A 21165-nucleotide genomic window follows, 5' to 3' on the forward strand; every position below is an offset into this window, starting at 1 on the left:
ATCTATCTCATGAGGATAGGTGTGAATGGTAAATAGTCTATTGAGCTTGATAGAGATATCAGGGTGACTAGTGAAAGAAATTGGAAAAACCCATAGAGATTTACATTGCTTTTGGATGCTTGAGTGGAGAATGGGAAAGGAACAGGATATCACTATTTGTTCCAGAGTCTATATGTTTGTATTTATAGAGGGACATAAGCTTTGAAGAAAACTCGCTTTATAACCCAATCCCACAACAAAAAATATGTATTCAAAGGGTAAATCTGCATTCACCCTAACTCTTTCTATCATTGAATCTCTAATTTCTTTCAACTGAAGATACTGTAACCATCTAGGGCTTGAGTTGACAGGCTCTAGATTTGTACACATCAAAGTCTGAGGGCAGCACTTTCTCAGCTCTGGAATTTACTCCCTAGGCTTCAAGTTTATTAAACTTCAGGCCATGCCTCCTTTCAATACTGTGTATTCTAAGGCAGGCTATTCTGTGAATTGTCTTGGCACTGAAGTTGCTTTGTTTGCAAATACAAACAGCTGGATAATGGAGTGACCCAACTTCTCATCTGCCCATAAGACATTATAGTAGGAGCACCCACATGCCCAGAAGGGATAACACAGCTGTGTCCAACCCTGGAAATAACTCTGTTTGGGGGGCATCCCTGCCCACAGATCTCATTCATTTCCTCAGCTCCTTAATCCACCAAACCTTCTGACCTATCCCAGAAAGATGCAGCATATGTGTGTATCTACAAACACTGGGTACAAGTTCTACTTTAGATGGCATATTGCACTAGCTGGGGGATTCTGCGAGCTGTGTTTTAAGCAGTAGTTTTTCTAAGTTCTGCTCTCAACACATATATTTTTCCTAATTGAAATCACAGTCAGATAAAGCTGTTCTTAGCCCTTAAAGAAAAAACAACAACAAAAACAAATACACACCATTTTCATTTTTAGTGTAATAGTAGCATTGGTGAAGGTACAGATAGGGAGAATAGGAGGATTAAAGACACTTTCTTCTCCAGAACAGTTGACTTATTGGGCAATTGTGACACCCTCAGAGTTGTACTGCTATATATCCTCATGTAAAAGTTTAGATATTTTAGATAAAAAATAAACCCTACTCTAATACCACATTCTTATATAATTCAGGCCTAAATCTTATAGAATTCAATGAGCATTATTCCCAAGTATGTGGATATCCAGTAGAACATTGTAAAAAGGCGTTTGGAGCAGACTTATAGATATTACTGTATGCATTAAGATATCAGAGAAGGCTTGATAGGTCCGCATTCTGGGGGTGACCCTGGACTCATCGCTGACCCTGGAACCATAGGTGTCGGTGGTGACCAGGAGCGCCTTTGCATAACTAAAACTTGAGCGCCAGTTGTGCTCATACCTTGAGTTGCCAAATCTGGTCATGGTTGCCCACACCCTGGTTACTTCCTGTTTGGACTACTGCAATGTTGCCTTTGAAGATAGTTCAGAAGCTGCACCTAGTTCAGAGATCAGTGGTCAGGTTACTAACTGGCAGGCCTGTAGCGGGGGGGGGGGGGGGGGAGGGGGTAGGGGATCAACCCCCCCCCCCGAATCTTTTCAGGTTAAAAAAAACCCTGTTTACTCATGAATTTTAACTGGTTAACCAAATTCCCATGCTAAGTTTATGAGACGCAAAAAATGAAGAGTCCCTCCAGAAATGCAAGCACTATCTCAAGCAAATATTGACAATTTATTCACACTGTCAATACTTGCAGCAATAGCTGATGTAGTGAAGCAACCAAGTGTGTGTGTGGGGGGGGGGGGGGTGTTGAATGCTCTCATTAAGGAGGTCAGACTTGGTGGAGGTGGTTGACAGGGGCGAAGCTGCAGGCTATTGAAGGCTGCTCTGCTCCCTGCTGTGCTCTTTGCTTCAGCGTGAGCTAGGAGGCAGGTTTCACCCCCCCCCCAAATTGTCACCCCTCCCCCAAAATTTTCAACCCCCCCCCCATTTTTTTCTGGATACGGCCCTGCTAACTGGAGTGCCTTATCGTGAGAGGACAACTCCCATGTTGCGGCAGCTCAACTGGCTGCCAATCTGCTTCCGGGCTAATTAAAAGGTGCTGGTCATTACCTATAAAGACCTAAATGGTTCAGGCCCAGACTATTTGCAGAACCACATCTTCGTATACAAACTGGTTTGAGTGTTGTGATCTGTGGTGGAGGCCCTGTTCTCGGTCCCACCCCCATCCTACCCCCGTCTCAAGCACGGCTGGTGGGAATGAGTGAGGGGACCTTCTCAGAACTAAAAACTGTCCCCTGTCTCCTCGCCTTTAAAAAGTTGCAAAAAAAACCCCAACAACCCAAACCCATCTATGCACTCTGCCATATGGAAAGAAGGAAGACTAATATTCCTCTACTTACATCCCCGCTTAGATACATTAAATCTTATCTAAATACTGGAATTGAGTTTAGCCTGTCAGGTTCTGCTAATCACCTCATCTCCCTATAGGTTTTTGCTATTAGGGGCATGAGAGAAGCCTCCCAGAAGGATGGTAAAACATCAAAACACCTGGGCGTCCCCTGGGCAACATCCTTGTAGATGGCCAATTATCTCACACCAGACGCGACTTGTAGTTTCTCAAATAACTCCTGACATGAAAAATTATTATTATTATTATTATTATTATTATTATTATCATCATTGAAGAGCAAAAGTTACATTTCTATTTTGATTAAAACTGTAGGCTGTCTCTTGATAGTAATTGCCTTTCTGACAAACCTGAAGTGTTTGTCCTTTAATTGATTGGTTTTAAACACAAATGTCATGTTTTTCAACAGAATGCATTGCAGGAAGAATAGAACAGTACATACATTATTCCTTGAATCAAACATAGCAGGAGGATAAAGATCTTTCGTCTCTGAACCTCAGAGGATCTTAAATATTTAAGGTAGTAGGCCAAACAAATGTCTTTTGCCTGTCTGATGAAGAGGATGGAAGCTGGCAACCATGGTCTTTCATGTTATTTTCTTGATTCTCTAAGCTTCCTCTTACCCCTGCCTGCTGTAAGGGATAAAGCTTCAAGCATGCTACACAGTAGGCAAAAAGTGAAATAAGCCTGAAAAAGGAAGTCGTGGGAAAAACCAATTCATGGGCCCCAAGTCCAAAGTGTAATTAAAAATAAAATATTTTCAGTTACCTCATTTGTAGGCATTTCCTCCCCCTGAGAGCTCATATTTCAATAAAGCATGAGAGGTCTTGTTGCCTTTGAGTTCCCATTAAGTCATTTTCCTCTCATATACACTCCCAGCAACAGAGCCAATTAAACCAAAGTTCTGGCCTACATGTTTTACTGATTTTACGCAGCAAGTAGGCATATGCCTCCATTTTAATTTTGTAATATACATATTTTTAAAAAGCTACTCGGATGGAAATGACATTGCGGTCAATGTTCCTCCAGGGCTGATTCAAGAATGATGAATTATTTATGCACATGACAGTTTTTGTGATAGCAAGCGGTGGGAACACTGAGGAGGAATTGTGTGTTTTAGAAATTCCTTGTTTGGGCTGGTTTACATTTGGTTGTAGCTTTTATGAAACTCATTTAAAATTTATAAGAGCCCTTATCTGACAATCCTTTTCATTCATCTGCCTTGAGGAATAACCAAATGGTTGTAAAAAAATACTTTACAGGAAACTCAAAGTGCTGAGTATGATTACATAAAACCACACACAAACTCTAGCTTTCTAGGTTGCACCAACAGTCTCACAAAGTTATGAAATAACCTATCTTTACTCTATTAGTTTTCCTATAAAATTGTTTTATTCAGGTACTTGATGAATATTATCTCTGATGGCTTCTATTTTTACATTGCTTTTCTTTCCCCTTTTAAAATTAATTTTCCCATTGTATGAGGTTTAGGGTACATTTTGATGTAGGTAAGCAGAATACAGATGGGCAGCCAAGTAGACAGAGAGAGAAGACGGCATTTCGCTGCCAGAAGCTAATGGCAAATGATACTAATAAGGATGTGTATAACGTCTCATGGAGTGAAATATACACATAGAAAGCAATTAATTTTCATCATGCTTCCACAACATGGGCCTGAACTCATATGCATTCACTGAAATGTTAAATCCAGACTAATGTTCTGCCTTGAAATTGGCCAGTCAAGCCATTTATTGGGCATTTCCCAGGATCATTGAGAACAGTGTCTCCAAGTCCCAACCCAGAAAGGTGCCCCAGAATAATGCCATAATTGGTGGTATTGAAAGCTTGCCTGTCTCCCCCCCGCCCCCACATTTTAGTTATTTCTGAAGGCAGATTAATCAAATTGCAAATGTTCAGCCAGCCGTGGTGACACAATGGGATAAACCTTTGTGCTGGTTGAACTGCTGACCTGAAGGTTGGGTTGTTGACCTGAAAGTTGTTCGTTTAAATCCACAAGGCAGGGTGAGCTTCCATCTGTCAGCTCTAGCTTGCGGGGACATGAGAGAAGCTTTCCAGCTAACACATCCGGGTGTTCCCTGGGCAACGTCTCTGTAGATGGCCAATTCTCTCACACCAGAACTGACTTGCAGTATGTTCTCAAGTCACTTGTTACACGACCAAAAAAGCCCTTTATTGATATCCCAAATTAGCTACCTATCAGATGCCCATATCACTGTAAGATCTGTTTCTGAGTTCAAGAATATCCAAAAAGAAAATCCATCAACATTTTAAAATATAGGTTTCTATGGCTCCACCAACGCCACCATATAATGCAATTCAGTGCAGTTAAATGGCACTATATGGATCTGCACTGACCATATAATGCAGTTTCATAGCCTCTCTGACAAAGATTATGTTGAAATCTCTGATTTTATGCATTCATATTTCTGTTTGGGCTTTCTTCCAAATGCAGAACATTTCACACCTGAATCTTCTATGAAAAAGTTTTGTATGTTGATGTTTTTGAAATGATTCGTAAACTCATTAAAATAATACAAGGACACACTCTCTCTTTTGGGTTTGCCTTTGTGCTCAAGTTTATTGTTGTACTAATGGCTTTGAGGTTCTAAAGTGAGGCTCAAATGTGTTGCGTTGTTGTTAACTTCAGCATTCTTTGATTTATTTCACCTTGAACAAAGTGACATTCTAAATACATTCTCACAAAATGGCTAGCTGAGTGGAGAGCCCCCACCTTCCACTTTCCTTGCATTCAGATGTGGACATTAATTGCTTATAATTGCACATGAGTGATCTGCCTGCAAAGCAGGAATGTTTTTATTGCTGAAGTCACTTAGTCTCTTGGTTTTCACTTGGTAAAACCAGAAGCATAAAAGGTTCACACTCTAACTTCAGAAGGAATGCACCAATTTTGTAGAAAAATACATTAAATCGTTGAGAAACCAGATGCAAAGGAGGACAGAACTTTGGTACTTATAGCATACAGTTCATTTATTTTAGATATTTTTCTATTGCTGTTCAGGCGACCTTACAATGTAGCTTACATAAAATCATTAAAATACATTGAAATTAAATTTATGATCCCTTTGTGAAGAATTCTCCAAATCTGTCAGTTTTCTTTGTATATCTTACTGCATCTCCAGTAGCTAATGGCTCCACACCAAATTGGTTGCTGGAATAAATTGGCACTAAGTAAGAGTTTCAAGGGGACAACTGAAAACCTTAACTAGTAATTTCAAGTGGATAAAGAAGTCCTGCCATGTTGAGAGGCAAGTATCCCAGACTCCCTGGTTTCTGCTGCTACTTTTAAAGTTGCAGTGGATATTTATTAGTACACTTCATTCTTCCCACCATTCAGCACAATGTTAAAGTCAATATATACACAAACGTTTGTTCCGTCACACACTCCCTTGTGGAAGAAATGGGGACTATGTTGAGGCTGCGCAAGTGAAAGGTTGGGATAAGGAAATGAAAAATAGATTGCTTTCTCCATGGGTCCCCTTTATTGGCTAGAAATGGCTAGAGCTACACAGTTCTATGTCAGTGTCATAATCACTCATGTCATGCAACCATGGCATCCCTGGTACAATCATTTAGCATATGGACAAAAGGGGGGACTCGGGCAAATGAGACAGGAAACTGGAAGGTGAGATTAACTGGTCATAAAGATAAATTGCTTTGATGTGTGGGAAAGGGCAGGCATCAAAGGATTCCTGTGATTTATGACACTGTAGGTAAAACCCCATATATATGGGCTGTAGAGTATGACTCATGTATTCTGAACAATAAACATGTTTGGTATCCTCAGCTCTTGTCCATTTTGGGTATTCTTTCAAGAGGAACCTAACTCTAGAGCAACACAGCCAATGCACAAAGGGACCATTACAATTTGTTCAGAATCACCAGTGCTCTCTCTGAGCTTCTACTTACAACAACCATGCAAGAAAGAGAGGGGAACATCACCAAAAGAAGGAGAGGGGAACATCACCAAAAACCTGCTTTGGGAAAACTCTGGAGATGAATTTATTTATTTATTTATTTTCTATATTTATACCCCGCCCTTCTTCCCCGAAGGGGGACTTATGAAGGAACCTCTGGAGTGGGAGACAGCAGGATCTTACACTCCTCTGGACGCAATCGTCTTCCTAGCAGTGAACAGCTGCTGGAGGGCCACGTCGGCTCAGATGGATGAGCTTCACAGAGCCAGGCCAGCATCAAGCTAGGAATATGAGCTTCCCCTCCTCAATGTGTAGCTGAGATGTACAGGAGCTAAGGCAAGAATTTGAGCAAATGAAAGAGCTACTCCAGTTGTTGATACTGAGGGATAACAGCAGCCCTAGGAGGGAGGAAGCTATCCCTGGCCTTTCAGTGGCAGCCTCTTTCCCCCAATGGTAAAGGGCTGATGGAGAGGGAGGAAGAGGCCAATCCCAGAACAGAGGAGAGATGAAACTCAGGGCTTCTTTTGATGGGGAACTGGAAAAAATGGCTTTTTCCTGATAAGAGTGGCAGCATTCATGACCATATGGATAGATTCTTTCACAGATGAAATGGACAAGGTCCAACAAGTTGCTGACAAGTTAGAGGGGGCGGCATCTGAATGCTGCTAGAACTGTTATGACATAAATGCCCTGGAACTGTACAATTTCAATGCCTTCATGCTGGCCCTGAGATCAGGGTTCAAGGACCCCCTCTTCAAGGACACAGCCAGGGCAAAATGGATGAACCTGAAGACAGGCTTCCTCTCATGCCTTGGAATTCAGAAAACTGGCCTCACAAATTCAGGGTTCATTTAAGGATGGGTTGTAGGTTTTTCAGGCTATACAGCCATGTTCTAGAAGCATTCTCTCCTGATGTTTTGCCTGAATCTATGGCAGGCATCCTCAGAGGTTGTGAGGCCTCACAGGCCTCACTACCTCTGAGGACGCCTGCCTTAGATGCAGGTGGAACATCAGGAGAAAATGCTTCTAGAATATGGTCATACAGCCCGAAAAACTTACAACCCATTGATTCTGGCCATGAAAGCCTTCAACAATACACTGTTTAAGGATGGTTTGAGACCAGACCTCTTTCAATTGGTACTGGCATGAGGCAACCCAGACACCTTGATGGGATGGGTAGAACCTGGCTGGCAAGGGAGAGATGGTGAAGGAAGAAATCAAAAGAGCCCGCAAAAACAACCTTGTCCAACCAGAAACATGGTGAAGAAGGACAACAACCTACCCAAGACCAGAAACAGACTTGACCCAGGAGAAAAGGAATGAAGAGGGAAATTGGGCATTTGTCTACAATGTGGGCAGTTGGCCATAGCAAGAGGAGGAAACCTGCAGACTGCAAGCAGGAGTAAACCTGCAGACCACAAACCAGAAGAAGACCAGCAGAAGAGGAACCTGGACAAGAGCAGGAAGGGAAGGACAACACCACTGACTGCAAAGCAGCAGAAACAGCCAGAGACCCACTTTGCAGACCCCGAGGAGGACAGATCAAACAGGGGATCATTGCCATCAGGAGGCATATGGACTTTTTCCAGCATAGATTTTCTGGCATTTGGGAATCAGCATATAATTTTGTGCAGATTTGGGAGTCAGCATAATAAATTAGAAAACTCTTTGCCTGCAGGTGAAAAGAGATCACAAGGGTTGCCAACTCTGCCTCTGGTAGGAGGAAGTTCCACAACATTAGTGCAGCTATAAAAAAAATCATATATATCTTGAACAGCATTGGAGACAGAATGGTATTTTAAAATTTTATATCTGTATTTTTAGCTATATATAGCTTAACTGTTGTAAGCAGCCTTGATTTTTGGCAGGGGGTTGGACTGGACGGCCGACGAGATCTCTTCCAACTCTAGGACTCTAGGATTTCTGGAATGGGAAAGGTGAGGAGGAGGATCTCTTCTCATTTTCTTTCTTCTTTTTTTAAATCAGCTATCCCAACTTCATTATCTCCAGAGTGTTAAGAATTTTGCACAGCTGATCATGTATGCATGCAGCGAAGTATGCTTACTTTCTCTGATACTCATTAATCAGCAGTCTTAATTTCTGCAGTTCTGGAACTCACTGATTAGCTGACATCAGATCATGAAGGGCAATAGGAACAGCAGAAATGAATCAATTCAGACCATATCTCAGATCTGTATCTGACTTTACCAGAGTGCTTGCATCCAAATTCAATCATCTGATTTGAAGTTTTCTTTTGTTTTTATTTGTCAATATTGAAAACATGGGGAAATAGTGATGTGTTTTCCCCACCATTGCTATTCCAGTCTCTTCTAAACAAAGATTATGCTTCAGGGCTGGCCAAATGCATGTTTATTGCCCACAGCATAAGCAGCAAATAACTCCCTCATCTCTTAACCAAGTTGCAAGTCAAGGTACTATTGTACCAGAGGTAGCATTTTGACAAGCACAGTCTTACTGACCTAAATCTAAGAATATTAAGTCCTTTCTTGACACCCCAAATCAGCAACTTGAGACAGCCATATTAGTCTACCAAATGGTTAAGCTCTGTCCCAGATTTGAACAATATCAAAAGAAAATTACATCCTCATTTTAAAATATAGCTTTCATAGCTTCTCTGACCAAGAACATTTCGAATCAAATTACAAATGCTTGGCTAAAGGAAAGAACAAATGGAATGGAAATGAAGATAATAAGATATATTTCCTCAGGTATTACTAACCTATTTCCTATGTACCGTGTCCTGATAAGTTGCCAGTAGACGTCACTTAACAAAGTAGGTGTATTTCTGGGCTTTACTTCTGGAGCAGAAACCTTGGCCCTATCTACAGTGCTGTATAATATAGTTTGAAACTGCATTATATGGTCAGTGTAGACTCATATAATGCAGTTTAACTGTATTGAACCCATTATGTGAATCTAAACCACAGTTTCAAACTACAGTCTATAGCAGAGTAGATGGTACCAAGGGCCATGGTGGCATAGTGGGTTAAACTGCTGAGATGCAGAATTTGCTGATTGGAAGGTCAGCGGTTCGAATCCATGGACGGGGTGAGCCGTTAGCCCCAGCTTCTGCCAGCCTAGCAATTTGAAAACATGCAGATATGAGTAGATCAAGAGGTACTGCTTTGGCGGAAAGGTAACGGTGCTCCATGCAGTCATGCTGGTCACATGACCTTGGAGGCATCTATGGACAACGCCGGCTCTTCGGCTTAGAAATGAAGATGAGCACAACCCTTGAGAATTGGACACAACTAGACTAAATGTCAAGGGGAAACCTTTACCTTTAGATGGTACCAGAGGTAGAAACAAGAGGAAAAAGACAAGGGATAGTTTCCTACAACATTTATTTATTTACTGCATTTGTATACTGCCTTTCTCAGCCAGAGGCGACTCAAGGCAGTTCATAGTCAGCAGCGATTTGATGCCATAGCAAATATCAGGGTACAGTTAAAAACAATTATAAAAACAATTATAAAAACAATTCAACACAAAAAATATAAAGAACAGTAATATCTATAAAAACAAATCCTCAAGGTCTTCGTCCTGAAATCATGGTCCAATTGCATCGTCAGACATTCCATAATTCATTTTTGTCTAATTATGCTCCAGTAGTAAAAGCCTGCTTGAAAAGTCAGGTCTTAACCATCTTGTGGAATGTTAGAAGGGAGGGAGCCAATCTTATATCCCTGGGGAGGGCATTCCATAGCTGAGGGGCCACCACTGAGAAGGTCCTGTCTCTCATCCCCACCAAACGTGTCTGCAAGGAAGGCGGGATCGAGAGCAGGGCCTCCCCAGACAATCTTAAAGTCCTAGATAATTCATAAAGAAGAGATACATTCGGATAGGTAAACCAGACCAGAACCATTTAGGGCTTTATAAGCTAAAGCCAGCACTTTGAATTGTGCCCGGTAGCAGACTGGCAGCCAGTAGAGTAAACAAAAACATTTTTAATCTTCTAGAAACCATTTAAAGCTTCTTTCAAAATACATCCTGAGATCATTTCTTTCTTTCAACAGCCTTCACGCTTCTCAAGGTTTTATTTGAGTAGAGAAATTAACAGATCTGTGCTTTCTTAATGTGCCAGAAAAGCATGCTAATCTTTAAACTTTTATTTCTTTTTTTTTTTTTGTTCTTATATGTGCTCAGGAAGTGATTCTGGAGGCAGCTATGTCCCTTGCCCGTTGTTTCATATATAAGAGGTAAATTGCTACTGAAGAGGCACCTAAAACAGAACCCCATTGTTTTTCAGATCAAGCTCTACTGCATTGTTTAATGTAGACATGTGGCTGTAACCCAATACCAAAAGTTTATTTCCAGTCATTTTTCATCATTGGTCTAAATCAGACCAAAGTGGGTTCCTGTGACCCATTTAGATATGTAGTTCTTAATGTGTTTCAATAGTTTTAATTTCTAATGTTTTATTTTGAAAATTATTTTAATTACAATGTATTGTCGAAGGCTTTCATGGCCGGAATCACTGAGTTGTTGTAGGTTTTTCGGGCTGTATGGCCATGTACTAAAAGCATTTTCTCCTGATGGTTCGCCTGCATCTGTGGCAGGCATCGTCAGAGATTGTCACATGTTTTAATTACGTATTTTGGTTTTTGAATTTGCTTTTAGTCTGCATTGTTTTTAGTAAGTTATTAGGGGTTCAAGGAATAAATACCCCAAAATGGAAAATCAATACACATAGTAAGAAGAAAGCAGTGTGATGTAGTGGTTTGAGTATTTATGACTTTGGAGACCAACGTTCAAATCTCTGATCAGCCATGGAAACCCACTGGATGACCTCAGAGAAGTCTCACTTTCTCAGAGGGAAGCAACTCCCTCGTTTTGCCAAGAAAACCGAGGGCCCTCCCAGACAGGCCCTATAACCCAGGATCTGATCCCAGGTTTTCTGTTTATCCCAGATTATCTAGCAGTGCTGACTCATGTAATCCACTTTAAAGCAGAAAACCTGGGATCAGATCCTGGGATATAGGGCCTGTCCGGAAGGGCCCTCAGTGATAGCTTTCCCTTAGGGCTGCCATAAATCAGATTTTTTCCCCGTGTCAGGAGCAATTTGAGAAACTGCAAGTCACTTCTGGTGGGAGAGAATTGGCTGTCTGCAAGGACATTGCCCAGGGGACGCCCAGATGTTTTGATGTTTTATCATCCTTGTGGGAGGCTTCTCTCATGTGCCTGCATGGGGAGGTGGAGCTGACAGAGGGAGCTCATCCATGCTCTCCCTGGATTTGAACCTCCAACCTGTTGGTCTTCAGCCCTGCCAGCACAAGGGTTTAACCCACTGTACCACCGGGGGCAAATTTCACGTCAGAAATGACTTGAAGGCACACAACAAGAATATGGGAAAACAGAAACAGAAAGCAAAAACATTCTGAGTTTAAATGTGGGTACTTCAAGAAATGTCATGCTTTGAAATGGAAAGAAGAAATGGGTCACAAATTTTGCAAGATTAATTTTTGAGTGCTATTTTTATACTAGTTTTATTGTGGATACAGTCCCTAAAAAAGCAAAAAAATCTTGTATCCTTTTCACAAGTTCCACTTGAAATAAGCATCACAAAGTGCAAAACCATGTATATGTCAAGATCAAAACAATCAACTGAACTGTTTAGTATGCTAAGTTGGGCACACTTTTGAGTTTTTGCACCAAGCCTTTTTTGCCAGTTTTGTGCCAGTCTGCAGAATAAATGGAGGCAACAACCCCGTGAACAGTAAATTCTGGGGGCAAATGACAGGCAAGAATTTATGGGTTTTCCAGAGGCTAGCCATTGATAGATGCAGGATGGAGATGGACTGTGTTAGTTCATTAGGACTGTTTCTAACACATAAAATGTCTTACCTCATTTGTGTCTTGCTGATCTCTCAAAGCAATTGCATCCTTAACTTTGTTGATAAAAAATCCATTTGCTTCTTCTCGTTTCTTATTTCGCAAAATCCGAAGCAGTGGGATCATGATGAACGGAAAGGCAACTTTTAAGAGAGGTTCGAAAAAAGGAACGTAAGCAATGAATACAACTATTCTTAACTTTTCATTTTATGCTTTCCTCCCCTCCCATGGTTTGGAAAAGTTATATTTTGGGCTGCACCACCCAGAATCCCCCAGGGAGAATAGTCAGCGGTGGAAGTTAGTGGGAAATGTTGTTCAAAACATGACCTTTCCAAAGTATGCTAATGTCTCTTTTGTTGTTGCTTTTGATTAAAAGATTTCAGTTTTTCTAAAGTCAGTTTATTGGGGTTAGCAAGCATTTTCTTGCAAAATCTCCTCTCAAAGCCTGCTCTGATTTACAGTATTGTTAAGCAGGAAAAAGAATTCATGGAGATTTCATTATTCCAGACTGTTGAATAGGGTGAAAAATGCTCATTTGATGTATTATTAGGCATATGTTGGGGAAGAGGGGACCTTACAAGCCACCCTGAGAGACAGGACAGGTGTGAAAATGTGATTGGAAGTTTACATTAATTTCAATTTTGCCACTCTGTCTTATTTTAGAAAGCGCAATGCCTCATTTAATGCTTTATTTATGTCTCTACATACTGCTCCAAAGACACCTAACTGCACTTTTACTGCCTCAAACTATATTTACAGACTCCTAAGCCACTCAAAGACTTGTCTCATGGCTGATGGAAAGTTTTGTGTAAATGTAACCTCTAATCAAGTGAACCATAAAATAGAAGGTCATCCAAAAATTTTCATAATAAAATCTTTGCCCTAAACTACTTTTTCTTTCTACTAACGTTTCTGCTGTGTAATATTCATAAAGTTTATGTTCACTGCCCAAATGTGAGCCTTTACACTGTAGAATTGGCAGCCCTCGGTGGTGCAGCAGGTTAAACTGCTGACCTGATGAACTTGCTGATGCAAAGGTTGGAAGTTCAAATTCAGGGAGCGGGATGAGCTCCCATTGTTAGCCCCATCTTCTGCCAACCTAGCAGTTTGAAAACATGCAAATGTGAGTAAATCAATAGGTACTGCTCTGGCGGGAAGGTAACGGCACTACATGCAGTCTTGCCAGCCACATGACCTTGGAGGTATCTATGGACAACGCCATCTCTTTGGGTTAGAAATGGAGATGAGCACCACCCCCCAGAGTTGGACACAACTAACTTAATGTCAAGGGGAAACCTAAACTTTTTATACTGTAGAATTAATGCAAATTGTCATCATTTTACTTCCCATGGCTCCATGCTATGGAATCATGGGGGTTGCAGTTTGGATTTAGCCTTCTCTGCCAAAGAATTCTGGTGCCTCACCAAACAACAACAACAACAACAACAACAACAATAATACTTTATTTATACCCCGCTACCATCTCCCAAGGGACTCAGTGCGGCTTACATGAGGCCGAGCCCACAATACATCAATACATGTAATGACAAACTATGACTTCCACTATTCCATAGCATTAAGCTATTGCAGTTCCTCAGCCGTTTCATGTGAGGGGGGACTTCTAAATTTGCTTTGGACCATGAATGTATTTAAATACAGTTACCCATGATGATAACAATAATAATAACCACATGAGTATGTTGAATTGGCTGAATATTGCATTCTACAAAAACTCGACCACAAAGACTTTTCAATGTGGAATGTGCCATTACTTAAAGAGCCATATATACACAGTATGAAGATATACTTACTGGTAAGGATCAAGAGGGGTCTAGACAATGCAGGTTCAAAGAAGATTTTTGAGTTCTTCACAAACGCATCATTGGGGTTCTTGAAGGAGTCCATTTGGATCCCAAAAGCCATACTAGCAACCATGTCCAGAGTATAGCAACAGTAATTCCTAGATCAAATGAAAGAACACCGCTGTTAACCTCTATATTCAATCACTATATATTTCTTTCTGCACAATAGTCTTTTAGAGGAATTCTGATAATGCATCTCTACCATAGAATTAAAGCAGTTGGACACCACTTCAACTACCATAGCTTACTGCTATGTAATCATGGGAGTTGTAGTTTTACAAGTTTTACCACCCATTGTGTTTCGATTTTATAGTATGTTATTTTGCTTTGTTTACTCTATTCTGCCATTGTATTTTATTGTGATGCAATTTTTGTTGTTTGCATTTTGTATTTTATTTTGCTGTATTGTATTTTTCGGCTTGGCCTCATGTTAGCCACCCCGAGTCCCCCTCAGGGAGATGGTGGCGGGGTATAAATAAAGATTATTATTATTATTATTGTTAGGTCTTTAGCCTTCTCTGCCAAAGAGAGCTGGTGCTTCACCAAGCTTCAAATCCCACAATCTCATAGTATTGAGCCCTGGCAGCTAAAGTGGGATCAAACTGCATTAACACTACAGAAACTGCATTAACACTACAGTGTAGATACATCCCTATACTGTTAAAATATGCTGTTAAGACACAACCCCCATAATCCCCAACCAATACTGGCTATGGCTGATGGGAGTTGAATCCAGCAACATCTGGAAGGCCATATATTGTGGCTTAGAGTCAGGCCATAATATCTCAAACCATTATGAATCTGTGTTTTTTTCTCCCTGTGTCAGGAGGTACTTGAGAAACTTCAAGTCGCTTCTAGTGTGAGAGAATTGGTCATCTGCAAGGACATTGCCCAGGGGACATCTGGATGTTTTGCCATCCTGTGGGAGGCTTCTCTCATGTCCCTGCATGAGAAGCTGGAGCTGACAGATGGGAGCTCACCCCGCTCCCCGGATATGAACCGCCGACCATTCGGTCAGCAGTCCTGAAGGCACAAGGGTTTAATCCATTGCACCACCAGGGGCTTCTTATTATGAATCCGATAAAGCTATTTGACAGTGATTTTGTGTTATAAATAGTAAAACTGCTAAATTGCCATGGAAATAATGCAAATGTTTCAAATATAAGAATATAAAGTAACCAGCAATTAAGGCCCTCTCAATTGCAAGAGCAGCAACTGATACTAAGGCAATTAAGGGGAAATTCGAGATGCAATTAAGAGGTTATTCATCAGTAACCCCCAGTGCTGATCAACAGGAAGCAATACAGAAGTAGGACATGAAAACAGGAAAAAATTAATTGACATTGGAAAAGGCCTTTGCTGGAAGAGACTTATTTGTGAACAAACATTCTAAAAGGATCTTGGCTCTGGGGAAGGAAGTCCTCTGCCAATATCGAGCAGTATTAAGTGCTTGGTGACACAAAACTATTTTAATTCCATTTCCATAATCATGCTTCCCAAATTAATGGAGGAAGGGAGAGGGAGTCATACAGCGGTAAAGAGGGGCTTGAAATAAGCAAGCAACCTCGCATAATATATGCAAAGTACTTTGAATATTTGAAATATATGCCTTCTCTACCTCTTATTCTTATGCTGTTTTGTATAGCCTTTTTGCTCACAAAACATTGTAAATGTTTTTAAATGTATGCATATCATTAATTATTTTACTAGCTTATTTGGTCCAATTAGCACTTTAGTTTCAAATTGAAATATCCATCTGAAAAATCATTAGTCCATTCATTGAAAAAAGCAAAAAAAAATCTCTATGTGAAGATTTATATTAGTGCACAACAATTTGAATTCATTTGGTAGTCCGAATGAATTCAATATCTAATGTTGACTAACCATCCAATAGTTCCTTCAATGGGTCTTGTCTAGTTGGGACTAGCAATAAGATTCATATTACATGAGCAGTTTTCAACCTGTGGGTCCCCAGATGTTTTGGCCTTCAACTCCCAGAAATCCTAACAGCTGATAAAATGGCTGGGATTTCTGGGAGTTGTAGGCCAAAACACCAGGGGACCCACACGTTGAGAACCACTGCCTTAAATACAATGCATGCAACGGATTACAATAATACAGCCACATTCAGAAGAGATGTGTGTAAACCATGTGCAAAATTGCCAGGACCACCAAAAAACTACAAACCACATACTGGCCACCCCCAGACTATGGAATCACCTGCCAGAAGAGCTTCAACAACTAAACGTGTTGTCAGAATTTTTGAAAAGGTATTTAAAACCTGCCTCTTCCAACAAGCCTATCAAGTCAATACTAAACCCCAAATTTTAAATTAAAAAGTTGTGTTTTAATCTTTTGTTTGTGTATTTTTAATCTATATTTCGAATGGCTCTATGTGTTTTAGTTATCTATTATATTTTAATTCTACATTGTATCAGGGAAAAGGAGGGTACAAAATAACTTCTCCTTCTCCTGATTGATGGGTTCAAGGACAGGCAGATTTGCAGGTGGAGCTTGTACTACTCATTTAAGGGGCTTAGAATTCAAGGGGCCATGTTGGCGCAATGGGGGTTAAACCGCTGAGCTGCTGAACTTGCTGACTGGAAGGTTAGTGGTTCAAATCCATGGGAGGGGCTATGCTCCAGTTGTTGCCCCCAGCTTCTGCCAACCTAGTGGTTCGAAAACATGCGTATGTGACCAGATCAATAGATACTGCCTCGGCAGGAAGATAATGGCGCTCCATGGAGTCATGCCAGCCACATGACCTAGGAGGTGTCTACTGACAACGCAGGCTCTTTGGCTTGGAAAAGGAGATGAGCACCACCCCTACAGCCGGATATGAGCATCACTCCTCAGAGCCAGAAGGAGAAGGCTTTACCTTTATCTCTGCGTTTATCCGTATTTGGTAGTTTCTAGGCATTGAATGTTTACCTTTGTGTTTGTGTATGCTGGAATCCGCACTGAATCCCCTCAGGGAGATACAGCAGAATACAAATAAAGTATTATTATTATTATTATTATTATTTGAAACACAACAAGATGAGTCCACAGCACACACTCTGCTGGCTGTTGAATTGGATCACATGTCGGACACTTCCCAAGTGTCTAGGACTGTGTGATGTATCGGTGAATAATGCGTGCAGATCCCAGTAAGGTGGCCTTCTGCAGCTGGCAGATGGTAATTTTGTCAGCGCCGATTGTGTTTAAGTGCAGGCCAAGGTCTTTAGGCACTGCACCCAGTGTACCGATCACCTTTACTGGTTTGTACCAGAGTCTTTGGAGTTCGATTTTTAAATCCTCATATCGTTGTTGTTGTTATTATTATTATTAATTCAAGGAAGGATTCATATCATATTGTTTCTTTTTTTAAAAAAATCTATGATGTCTTTGAAATAAACTGAGTTCAGATCTCTCCATGGGCTCTATTAAATGTGGGGTGACTTTGCAATTGGTGTCTCATTAACCACTTCCTCTTTTAGGTAAGGATTTTTAGACTTTACCTTGACAGCAAGGACTGTTTGCTTTGTTATTGATCTTCTATACAGCTTTTAATAAACTTTTTCATTGCAACTTCCACAATCCCTTATCTAGCCTGGCCACTGGCTATGATGACTGAGATTCTGGGATTTGCATTAGAAAAGTCGTGTTTGCAAGGTCTGGTCTAACATAACCAATTCTGAGAGCCCTTGGCTGAGAAACAGAGTAAAACTGATTATAAAGAAATAGACACACCGCATTATGCTCTTGTCTTGTTGCAACAAATCACAGTTAAGATTAACCTTAATGCTCAATTACAGCTAAACAGAAACAGAAGCAAATATATCCACAACTGCACTGCATGAGAGGGATCTATATAAACACAGGTTTGTCTACTTTCATAACAAACTGTGATTTATTCTGATGTGCTAACATTTATACTAAGCATGCTATTTTTCTCCCATTTCATTTCCCAAGCAGACAACATCCCGAAATATTGCTAGTTTTCTGTGCCATTGCAGTTAAATAAGCAACTATTAAAAATGGGAGTATGGCCTTGAAAAACATTTTAAAATTTAGCCCAGAAAAAAGAGAAAGTGACAGAGAAGCAACTGAGGGAGGTGGGGAAGAAGAAAGAGAATTAAAAACTCCATTTGTAAAATAATTGCATATTTAAGATACCTTGGAAAATCAAGTACCTATAAAAAGTCTCTCATTTTTAATTTATTAACGCACCTTTGGATGTCAAAAGCTCTGCCAGAATCTGCATAGACCTTTAAGTTGCTCAGCAGGATGTCACATGCCTGGTTGATTAGCGGAGCCATCTAAAAAGGATCACATGCATATGGTATAATTTTTAAAATACAATACGTCTCTCTACATTAATTACATACTGCAGGAGGTAAGTGCTCTCAAGAGCCCAGTGGATAAAGTCAGTTCCTGAGGAAAGAAAGCTGAATTTCAAACACACACAACACACACTCCTTTTAGTTCTAGTGTGTTCTCTTCCACCCTGAAGGCCAGAGCAGGTGGCTTTTGGCTCCCTTGTTCCTGTGGTAGGTGTTTCCTTTACTTGGTTGAAAGAAGAGACTCTGTCACTTAGGACCAACAGAATCTGCAGCTTCGCATCATCTGTTCCCCATGAGCAAAGAAGTCTGACAGCTATGGGATATGAGATGTTAGTTAGGACAAGATTTATTAACCTGTGGTCCATGGATGCACTTTGAATGGTGCATGAAACAGGCACAAAAATCAGTTGTCTTGCTTCTGTTTCTTTCCTGTTCCTTTGCACTATTTTTCATAATAAATTTTAACTTAAAAATTCAGTTACTCCAAGAAGTTACTATAATTTTAAAATTTCAGGCTAATTGGATCTGAGCAAAATTAATTCTCAATAAAGCAAATAAATTGTATGTAAAATGCTGGGTTTTCATGTTCTTTTCTGGGCCTGATGAGAACTCTTTTTATCATGTCAAAAGCCAATTGAGAATATACTGCAAGTTGCTTCTGGTGTAAGAGAAGTGGCTGTCTACAAAGACATTACTCAGAGGCAGGCCCGTAGCCAGGATTTTGATTCGGGAGGGGGGGGGGCTGAGTTTGATTCGGGGGGGGGGGGGCTGAGTCTGCGTGAAAGAGGGTCTGCCCTAGCAAACCTTTTGTATCATTACCCCAGTACCCCCACGCATATGAGATATATTGAGCATGGTGATCAGATCATGATATGAATAAACATAACAGTTTAAATAATGTACCAGTAAGGCCTTTTCGCAGACCACCATGAGAATTTCGAGAGGGGGCTGAAGCCCCCAAAGCCCCCCCCCCCCAGCTGCATGCCTGCCCAGAGGACACCTAGATATGTTTCCTGTGGGAGGCTTCTCTAATGCCCCCACATGGGAAGCTGGTGCTGACAAACAGGAGCTCACCACATCTCGTGGATTTTAACCACCGACCTTCAGGTCGGCAGTTCCTCCGGCACAAGGGTTTAACCCATTGCACCACTGCGGCTCCTCTGATGAGAACTGAAGACCAAAATATCTGGAGGATATCAGATTTAGGAAGATTAACATAGAGCAGGGCTTCTTAAAAGTTTTCCACTCTGGACCCCTTTTAGCCAGATAAATTTTTACATTACCCCAGGTATACAGATAAATAAAATAAGTATAAACGAACATACATTTACTGTTAACAAATCAGCTTTCGCAAGGTTGGCTAAATAGGCTGATTTTCCTTTTTATGAAGTTCAGCTGAAGCATCTACTGCAGAGTCTACTGTAAACACTGCACAACAGATTCATATAAATGTCTAAAACAGTCACTAAGTGATTTTCAGAAATCTTTTCCTGATGCCAAATTTTTCAGATCCCAACACTGAGTTATGTGGCCACATTTGGGACTGAGACTGACAGTTTAAGAAACAGTGGTAAAGAACACAGTATAACTACCTTATCCATGGACTCAGTATCCACAGCTTCACTTATCCATACTACAAAAATATTCTTTCTTGAAGTGTTATGGGACTTTCTAGGCGTCCAGTGCTATTTTGACTTAAGTATAATCAAAATACAGGTTTTGCTAGTATCTGCAGCTTCAGGTATCCATGTGGAGAGAGGGATGTGTGTCTTTACTGAGGGCCATAATGTATTCTCCTAAAATTGTGTACTCTGCTGTCTTTATTTATTGTCTTTTGAATGTATATATTTTTCATTCATAAGTTTACTTGCATTTAAATCATAACGTGTTTACCTGTGTGTGTGTTTTAATCTGAATCTGGTTTTTTTGTCAGCCACCTTCAATCTTTAGTTTGGGGAAAAGTCAGCACAACAATAACAACATATTGAATCTGGCATGGATTGCCCTAAGCCTTTTATTTTTCAAGAGAGAATCCAAATGTTCTTCAAGTAAGTCACTCTTGAACAGCCTATTTTTGAGTCTCCAAAAAGAAATGTGAGAATGCTGCTTCCCCCAGCTTATTTGACAGGAGCATGGTCTTTGCTACCTCCAGATGTGATGACCACTTATACTTATTTAGGTGACTTTAAAGGGCAAAAAGACAAAAACTTCTACTTGAATTATAAGGATATCAATAGCCAGGCCTGGATGACTTCATGCTGTCTGCAGCTGTAGAGGCCAACTGCATCTAAATTACCAGTTCATGGAGAACAACAGACAGAGAGCGATTATTGCCTCATGTTCTGTTTGTGGATGTCATCAGAGTGAAAAACCAGAATCTGCACTAGGTTGCCCTTTGATTTGATAACAACATAGGAGAATGTGACGGTTGGGAAAACAACCTTTGAAAATGACAACTCTCAGAATGCTCAGATGTATGAGGGATTCTTAAAATTGAGTCCAAAAGGTTTACAAGTTTAATTGTATTGCAATCATAACATAACATTTCTAATGGGAAGGGGTGTAAAGAAAAGGATAATAACTGAAGTCCCTGCCACAATCTTCCAGGCATTGATTAATTATCTGACATAGAGGAAGTTCACTGGAAAAACAGGGATGGTTTAACAAACTCCATGGGCAGCATAGAGTTCCCTACTAAGGTTGTCTGACTGAAAATAGCAGAATGTATCCATGCCATTAATGATTTGAAAGAAGAGGGTCAGTTGGC

General features: G+C 40.5%; 1 protein-coding gene across 2 annotated transcripts in view; it reads right to left on the reverse strand.

The window, feature by feature from the left end:
- Positions 1–21165, reverse strand: part of TBXAS1 (thromboxane A synthase 1) — a 337775-nt gene that overhangs the window by 91005 nt on the left and 225605 nt on the right. For both annotated transcript variants that reach the window (XM_060776865.2, XM_060776866.2), the window contains exons 7-9: positions 18286–18374; positions 14023–14171; positions 12224–12354 (exon numbers count right to left, since the gene is read on the reverse strand). In XM_060776865.2, the coding sequence (XP_060632848.2) occupies positions 12224–12354; positions 14023–14171; positions 18286–18374 (369 nt within the window). The remainder of the gene's footprint in view (positions 1–12223; positions 12355–14022; positions 14172–18285; positions 18375–21165) is intronic.

This window comes from Anolis sagrei, chromosome 5 (assembly GCF_037176765.1).
Source record: "Anolis sagrei isolate rAnoSag1 chromosome 5, rAnoSag1.mat, whole genome shotgun sequence".
NCBI classification, from domain to species: Eukaryota; Metazoa; Chordata; class Lepidosauria; order Squamata; family Dactyloidae; genus Anolis; species Anolis sagrei.